General features: G+C 41.4%; 1 protein-coding gene across 12 annotated transcripts in view; it reads right to left on the reverse strand.

Moving 5' to 3' along the window:
- The window catches only part of mbnl2 (muscleblind-like splicing regulator 2), a 57,825-nt gene that overhangs the window by 6,860 nt on the left and 42,339 nt on the right, over positions 1 to 8,626 (reverse strand). For 6 of the 12 annotated variants that reach the window (XM_042081445.1, XM_042081447.1, XM_042081448.1 and 3 more), the window contains exons 6-8: positions 4,962 to 5,015; positions 4,274 to 4,427; positions 2,714 to 2,749 (exon numbers count right to left, since the gene is read on the reverse strand). In XM_042081445.1, coding sequence (XP_041937379.1) covers positions 2,714 to 2,749; positions 4,274 to 4,427; positions 4,962 to 5,015 — 244 coding nt within the window. Of the gene's footprint in view, positions 1 to 1,645; positions 1,741 to 2,713; positions 2,750 to 4,273; positions 4,428 to 4,961; positions 5,016 to 8,626 lie in introns of all 12 variants that reach the window. The other 6 variants (XM_042081450.1, XM_042081452.1, XM_042081454.1 and 3 more) reach the window with 6 other exon arrangements.

Consider the following 8,626-nt stretch of genomic DNA (forward strand, 5'->3'; position numbering starts at 1 on the left):
ATGCTGACATCAACAAAATAGGGTGTATGAGAGATTCTACATTTTCAGTGTTTACCTTTGCAATGCCAGCACTTTTTTTCATCTGCCCAAATGAATGCAGCACTATGGCCTAACTGCTGCCTTAAAATCAACAGGAAGCCCAGAGCCTCCCTCAGGAAAAGGCAATTCTTAATGGTTCGTAGGAGCGAGAGCCAGACAATCTCCTGGTCCTTACACGACCCCATTTGTAAAAAAAAACAAAACAAGTATGCCGTGTTTCCAGGGAACGACTGTTCAGTTACTTATCTGTCATTGGACCTTACCGCATAACTTTCCACCGTTGTCATTAGTGTGTACAGACACACCCAGCTAATAATGATCAGGGGACATAAACAAGGGTTTGTCTGAACAGAATTCCCATAACACACTCTACCCTTTTGTTCATACCAAATGAATTTGACAATCTAATCATAAATTAGATAAAGGGGTCAGTATGAAAAACAGAGTGCTAATGTAAACAGCTGGAAACGTTCCCCTGGTTCTAGAGCCCATGGCAGGAAAGGTGACACGGAAGGTCAAAAGTAAGGCGTACGTCATCAGCATAATAGAGGTTAATGAGTAAACGGCTGGCATAGCTTGATTGGCACTCTGTTGCTGGTCTGGACATTGTAATTGTGGGGTCTTGGCGGCCACCTCTTTCACAATAACGTCAGGAACAAACCCCCAACACACACCACCACAACAACCCCTGCCCCCACTGCCCTCTGTGAACCTCCTCTGCCCTGCGCCTTCCTGTCCGCTGGGGCAGGGCGGTGAGGGCTCTGCCATCTATTCATGGGATCGAGTGCCATTTTTAGTCCTTTCCGGAAGAGGAGACTAGGCAGCGTCCTTCCTGCTTCTGGGTGCACTAATAGCAACGCTGAAGTGGACGGTATCGACTGCTTCCTTGAGTGCTTTGGTTCTGTAATCCTTAACCCAACCCCCCCCCCCCCCCCCCACCCCTGACTGCACCAGACACGAGTGACCTAGTGTGAGAAAGACAAAAACATGCCACCAATTGTGGGGAAGGCAAAAGGTGTGGACCATATAGCGGGGAAACCTGATAACCTGTGAGTGTCTGCCTGTGTGTGTGTGTGTGTGTGTGTGTGTGTGTGTGTGTGTGTGTGTGTGTGTGTGTGTGTGTGTGTGTGTGTGTAGGAGAGAGTATGATCTTAAGTGAGAAAAAGAATAGGACAGGTTGGCTGGAATTGTGTCTTTTTTTTTCAATTTTAATACCAGTTATACACTTTCCTACTGCAGATGAAGAACAACTTGACATAAAAAACTAAGACCATGCGAAAACAAACAAACAAAAAAAAACAAAGAAGGAAATAATGCAACACAACTACTATTTGCCAATGGGTGAGCTCTGAATAAGCACTTTAGTGTTCGGCCAATCATGGACCACACACTTAATTTTTTAATCCATTAGCACACAAAATTAATGTGTGTGATTGTGTGTGTGTGTGCTAGCTAGGCACAGCTACACCGAGACTCGGATGGCGTGAGTGAAACAGGTCAGCGATCACCATGGAGACCAAGGCTCGCTTGCAATTCAATTTGTGGTGCTGGAGTGCTTATTTGGAGCTCGGGGATTTATGAAAGAAAGCTTTTAAAAGGAGCAAACCTGATTGGCTGGTGCTGTTGCTGCGTAGGGGACACTTGTGGCAGGAGTTGTTGCTGCAGAGACAGTAGCAGGCGTAGCACTGTACATCATGGGTACTTTTTCAGGAAGGGAACCATGGAAGCAATGAACAGGTAGGTGGAGCATTATGGTAACCATGGTGACAGATTTTTTTTTAATTTTATTTGGGGGGGGGGGGGGGTTGGGAGGGAGTGTTGGGAATGGAGAGGGTGTTGTTGGTTGATGTTTTTTTTATTATTTTTTTTTAATGGTGAATATTATAGAGCAGCAAGCCATCATTGGGTTAGACCAGCAGATGGCATGCGATCACGATGCAAAGCAAAAAAGCATGGGAGAAAAATAAAAAAAGAGGAAAAAGCTGATTACAATCACAAATAAGGAAATTTTATCACCACAATCAGTTTTTCCCAGAGAAGCTGGCAGAGCACACACTGCTTCCTGGCTAACTCATTGAGCTAACTTTGTGCTGATTACTGAACTAAAATTACTCCCAAGTGTTTGGACAGCAATTTGCTGATGGCTACTTTGGGTTACTTCTCTGGGAAACTGATTCAAATTTCCTAATCAACAAGGCACAACAAAAAGACAATATCCAACACCTGGTCAGCTAGCGTATTAGTCTTGTGGTCTCACACACAGATGATCAGATTAAAAGAAAAACTGCAAGGAACTGATACTGATACTCAACATCACTTATCATCAACCTAATGTCAATGTCAATCACAAAAAATAACAATCTTCCCCACAACTGATTACTTTGAAAGGTTGGGGTTTCCAACAGGTGAGCTAACCACCACAGAAAAAGGACATTTCAACAAATGTGTTGCACACGTGCATAGAAAACTAAACCAGGATCCCCTCTCCCCACCAGTCAGCTTTTACGCTAGTAAACACTACCATTCATCATCACATTTAAAATCACCCAAGGGAACAGAGTAGCCCATTGCCCATAGCCCACAGCAGTAAAGTCTCACAGTGACCCACCCCAAACCCCTGGCCCACTGTCAAAATGGTGCAAAACAATAACAATGAGAAAGGAAAAGCACCTACCAAGGCTGCTATGAGGAGTCATGCACAAGACTGACCCTGTGCGCCATGCAGTGAAGAGTAGATAGGTAGGTTAATAAGGGAAGGGAGAAAAACCCATTAGACAGACAGACTAGTCAGAGAGTCCACAATCAGCATGCACACACACACATACACACAAATCATTTGTTTTGCTTTGTTTTTTTGTTTGTTTTGTCTCGTTTCTGTTGCTTTGCTTTCGTTTGGTTAATTGCTTTTTAAAAGACACATGGGGGCCGTGCAGTTGGTCGGAGACATGATGTCAGAGGTTCCTTTAAGAACAGCGAACAGCAGAATGCCTGATGTCAGTAGAGCTGCGGTGGAATGGCATGGTGTTTTTTTAGAGGTGAGGCACAGGGAAGGGGGTGAGAAAGAAACTACACAGTAAGCCATGCCATGATAACTGAGAGGAGACGAGGGGAACTAGTAGAGCAGGCCGGGCTGAGCGAAGGATGCACTGTGTGGAGTGCAGTTTAGTGGATGAGGGAATTATAATGGGGAGCATAACTCAAGGGTTAGAGATAAAAGCGGGGAGGTCACTGAGGATCAGACGAACTAAAGCTGTATGAGGCTGTGTAACTATATTATACACTACGACTTAAGATAAAATGGATGAATGACACTTTACAAACTATGACAAGAGTTGCAATCTAAACCACTGTTTGTGTGGTTGAATGGTTGACTACTTTTCTAGGGGCCATCTAATTTCTATATGTAGTTACTGTAAAACAGACATTAGTGAAGATGATATGTTCACTCTCTATCACAGGAAACACTTGCACGTGAATTTAACACTGTGTGAAATGGCAGACCTGGGAGATTATAAGTAGGCGTTAAAAGCCAAAGTGCATACCTAGTAATTATACTGCAATATGATCCATCATCCACTATATTATTACCGGGTTTAACAATGCTGATCAAAGCACAGAAGGCTCTGCCTTGCCTAACACCTGGCGATGACTCCTGCTTTTATCTGCAAGAGCGCATAGATTCGGATCAAAGTTTAGGGAATGCCGGTACGACATTGAGAAGATGCACTGAGATTAGCAGGGGGTGGAAAATTGCAGGAGTCGCACAGAATTCCTTATCACAGCTCATTCTGCCTCACTGACAAATCACTCCCTGTAGCTGAACGAAGAACACATGTCAGACTTTACGCTCAGGGGACCTACTATAACCCCTTGCTGTACTGATATTGCTGTTGGGCTGACTTTTACAGCACTAGTGAATTCTTTCAGATGAGAACTGACTGATGAGAACATAAGTCTATACTTTCCGTTAAGAAGAAGAGGAGGTTGGGTTGGAAGGGGGGCTTATGTGTGTTGTTGTCAAGCTTGATCATCTCAGGTTTGGGGACCCAAGGGTTAGCAAAGGTATTAAAGTGCATGCAAAAGCTTGTGGAAGAGAATGGAGTGAATCTAAAACGAAAGCCAGCAGTTATATAAAAGACTCTGGTCTGATGCAAGTGTGTATGTGTGTGTATGTGTATGTGTATGTGAATGTGTGTGTATGTGTGTGTGTGTATGCGTGTTCAAGAGGGCATACCTGTGGGAAAGAAAGTGGTAGGCTGCTGGAGCTGTGCATTAGCCAGAGCCTGCTGGTAGTGCAAGACGCTGGGGTTGAAGAGGGTGCTGGCCCCATTGCTCTTCTCTAGGGCTGGTCTCTTTGGTAGGGGCTGCAGCATGCTATGAGGGAAGGCCTGGAGGAGCAGACAAAGAGGATAGGGCAGATTAGACCCTCTAAGACCCAGACTCGTTTTCTCTACACTCACACACACACACACAAACACACACAAACAAACACAAACAAACACAAACACACTCACACTTATATCCACAGGGCCACACGTAACACTGTTTAGCTGTTGTATGCATGCACACAAACAAATATACAGACACTCACACAACAATATCAAAATGATTCACAGATTTTATGACCATATAAATCACTGGACAATGACAAAACTACACACAATATTTAGCAAGGCACTTGTAATGTATAATGTATAATGTAAAATTTAAAATTTGATTCTCCGTTTTCAAGAAGGTCTTTAACTTATGTTAAAGTCTGATTTGGTATAGGCTACTATGCTACTTGGCTAAGGAAAATCAATCATTACTGGGTGACTCTATATTGATTAACTATGGAAAAAAAGAAACCAAATTAAATTCTGTGAGTGGCTACAGTACATTAAAAAGCTACATGCAAAGCAAAAGGTGAAAGGTGAAAGTACCAGATCTACAGTTGCCTCGAGGGGTCGCTTCATTGCTTTGGCAGTCGACTGAGTCTTTTAATAGCAGGCAGCGAGCACATGATGGCAGTGGGCCAATGGGATTCAAGCGTATTAACATACAGGTAACAGCAAGCAGAGGTGCATCATGGGGACAGCATTGCATTGTGGGTAGGTGAGAAGGAAAAACAAAAACAAAAATAATCTGAATGCAATATACCACATACAGAAAACAATAGGCATGCACATAAACAAAAAAACTGCTTTTTTCAAGAAACATCGCTAAGTTTTGAATTAGTATGAAAGCAAAAAGCATCTACTGTACCCTTGTTAAAAAAGCATAAGAAATTAAGACTTTGAATGTACATGTAAGGTCAACTCTTTAGTGGGATTGAATGTCATTAGTTCAGTAAAACTTAAAGAAACTTACGCATTAATCAAAAGTCTACTACTGTATATTCATGGTAAATATACTTAACAGACATAAGGACGGTAACATTGGCTGAACAGACATGAATGCGCAGGCATTCTATGATTTTTTTTTTAAATTTGAGGGAGGGAGGTGAGAATGTAGAGGCTCATCCAGTGATTCTTGAGCGGCTGAATTTTGGTGTGTTTGTTGACATGTAAGCTGACTTCAGCCCAGTGGGTGCTAACTCCTACTGTAAGAGCAGAGTGCAAGCCTTTTCTTTCAGCCTTTAATTGGCGTTACACAAACGTGACTTGACACTGACTTTCCCTGACAAGAATCTGAATTTCCATGACCTACTATATAATGAATGATGCAATATACCGTCCTGATATTTCAGTGCAACTGCGTAGCGTTCAAGAATTTTTTACTTTTTTAGAGCAGAAGAAAAATAAATGGGCATTAAATAAACAAAGTTGGGCTAACCACAACTACTCAAGCGAGCAGTAAAGCTAATAAGCTATACACCAATTCTGCATGGACATATATTTGTATGAATGTATTTTGGCACGTAAATTTTAAACTGCTACAACAAAATTCCCTGATATTCCATGACTTTGACCCAAAAATTATACCATTCCCTGACTCTCCGTGTCTGGAATAGACTTTCCCAAATTCCATGATATTCCCAAAAATTCCATGACCCGTTGGAACCCTGCTATCTGCTTCAAAAAGACACATTACCTACATGAACTATGCAAATAGTAGGCAGTAGGCAATAAGTGGATTATTTACCGTAGAACAGGAAACAAAAAGGAAAGGCTTGTTCCAACAATCCATTTAATGTCAGTTCAGAAACGTTTGGATTGTTAGCTGTCAATATCTACAGCTGGACAGCTAAACTAAAAGTGAGATAAATCTGGTAAAAGTTAAAGGTTTCAAAAGGCCAGATAATAAGGATGCCACTTCAATTCAATATGTTAGAAGACTTTAAAGACTTCCTCCGGCTTTCCTCCATTTGTAGCACCACTGAGATTTGCAAACGATACGACCGTCCTAAATAGCTGAATGCTACAGGCAGATGTGGTTCAATGCGGGTCTCGGAAAAAATAGGATTTTTTTCTTTTTCCACAGTGCTAATGTTTTCTTCATTCATGGTAAAAAGCAGTTGGCATTTCAGTGTCCTGACAAAATCTGTATCTGACGTCAGGCAGCAATTTGCAGTGGACTGAAGTGCTGCCCACAGTATGCAAGCACATCCTCCACATTAGAAGGAAAAACTGAGCAAACTTCGCAATTAGCATCAAAGATGATTAAATGTGTGCGTGTGTGCGTGTGTGTGTGTGTGTGTGTGTGTGTGTGTGTGTTGGCCAGCCAATACGAGTAACTTGTTCAGTTGCAGTTCAGATTGAATGCCATTCTAAATTAAATGTGGGGGAAAATATTACATAATTGCCTAATTCCTGTTGTTCTCATCACAGAATGTGGAGCTCTGTTTTTGTTATTTTTTTCTCTCGTTATATTGTTAATTCTGCTCTATTGACCATTCTCTTATGGTTTCAGTCAGCAATTTGAACATGTTGCACCTAAATAAAACTATTATCTAATAATCAGCAGGTGTTAATGGAGTTGATTAATGTCAGAAATGTAGAAAAAATCTCCCAAAACAGACCATATCTGAATGATGATACCATTTTTCATATCATCCAAAAAAAAAAAAACGCAATGACAAATTATGCAAGACAGAATATTCTTTTAACTAACAAGGGCTATGATGGAAAAAAGAAAGGAAAATTAAAAATATACACAAGGAATGAAAAAGCCAAGGCATTGATGAGGCCATGCAAACACAAGTACAGTGGAAATGGCACATAGGGGCAGACATAGACGCAGACTTAGAGGTCATAACATATCCACCTTTAAAGACAATGCTTAAGGAGACATACCTTGAAATGATGGTAAACACAATAAACAATAATTGAACAAATGCATAGATAAATGGAGTTTTAACCTGAAATAAACAGCTATATAAGGGGTTTCTTTTCTTTTCCAGATAAACCTGATAAATATTTACACATCATTTACTGTCAAGGAAGTAATCAACATCTGTTCAAGTTATGTAACAGTGGTTTGTATAGAAAACATAATAAATATTGAAGAGATAAGAATAGCAATCAGCCTACTAAGCTCACCTCAAGGGCATGCTGGATTATGTCTCTCTCTCTCTCTGTCTAATAAATCTCAATGACTTTATGGGCCTATGAAGGAGTCTCTTGCCTCGTATGGAAACTGTGGCACACTGATGTTGCCCCTTGAGGTTGATCTGACAATGTTTTGTCTGCAGGTGAAATGCTAGTCTGTAAAGATTATCTTGGCTAATCATTTACAAAACAAGAGATCTAGAGCTCGTTATTCTTTCTTTTTTTCCCCCTCCCTGTTTTGGCTGGGGAAGGGCTGATGTCCTCGTGCCCCCCTCCCCCTGGCCCAGACGGCAAGTCGGACAGGCAGCGAGGGGGAGGGAGTGGTGTAGGGTGAGGTTAAGAGCGAAGCAAAGCAATGGGGGCGAACTGATGAGGCAAAAGCATGCCAGCCAGAGCCATGGAAGCAGCAGCAATAAAAACAACATGTTTTTTTTTTTGTTTTTGTTTTTGTTTTTAAAGAAAACAACATAAAAAAAAACCCTCCAGTTTCCCAAGAACCAAAAAAAAGGGAGGAGAGAGAATACAGGCCTCACTTTGACACTGACATCCATAGACCCTGACGCTACCTGATGGCCTTCAGCCAGAAATACAGTTTCAGCAGGAAATGAGCCACAGCCCTTGATGTCAGTTTGGCATGACACTGACATCCATCTAGTCTAATTCAATTTGCACTGATCTGAACGTGGCTAGGCTCCTTTTTGAGTGAAGGAGAGTGCGCTGTCCTTGGGTGAACAAGGGCATCTGGACAAAAGTATTCAGAGCTTGTCATCTGACACAATAACGTAATATAATTAATGATGATGATGATGATAATCATAACAAACATTGTTGTGTTTGCGGAATCAATTCATTAACTTAGTTGGAAATTCACCAGTGTCTACATAATAATAAAGCAGTGCTCCACATTGTATGTGTTAAAGCTGTGCTGAAGTTGTCAAAATCAATTAAATCCAATTCTGGATTCATGTATAACAAGCTTAACCTTTTCTCAATCTGAGGTCTATAGAATAGACACACATTACTTATGTGTTTATGCTTGTTGAAGTCCTATTTTGTTC

This window comes from Alosa sapidissima, chromosome 23 (genome assembly GCF_018492685.1).
Source record: "Alosa sapidissima isolate fAloSap1 chromosome 23, fAloSap1.pri, whole genome shotgun sequence".
Classification (NCBI taxonomy): Eukaryota; Metazoa; Chordata; class Actinopteri; order Clupeiformes; family Clupeidae; genus Alosa; species Alosa sapidissima.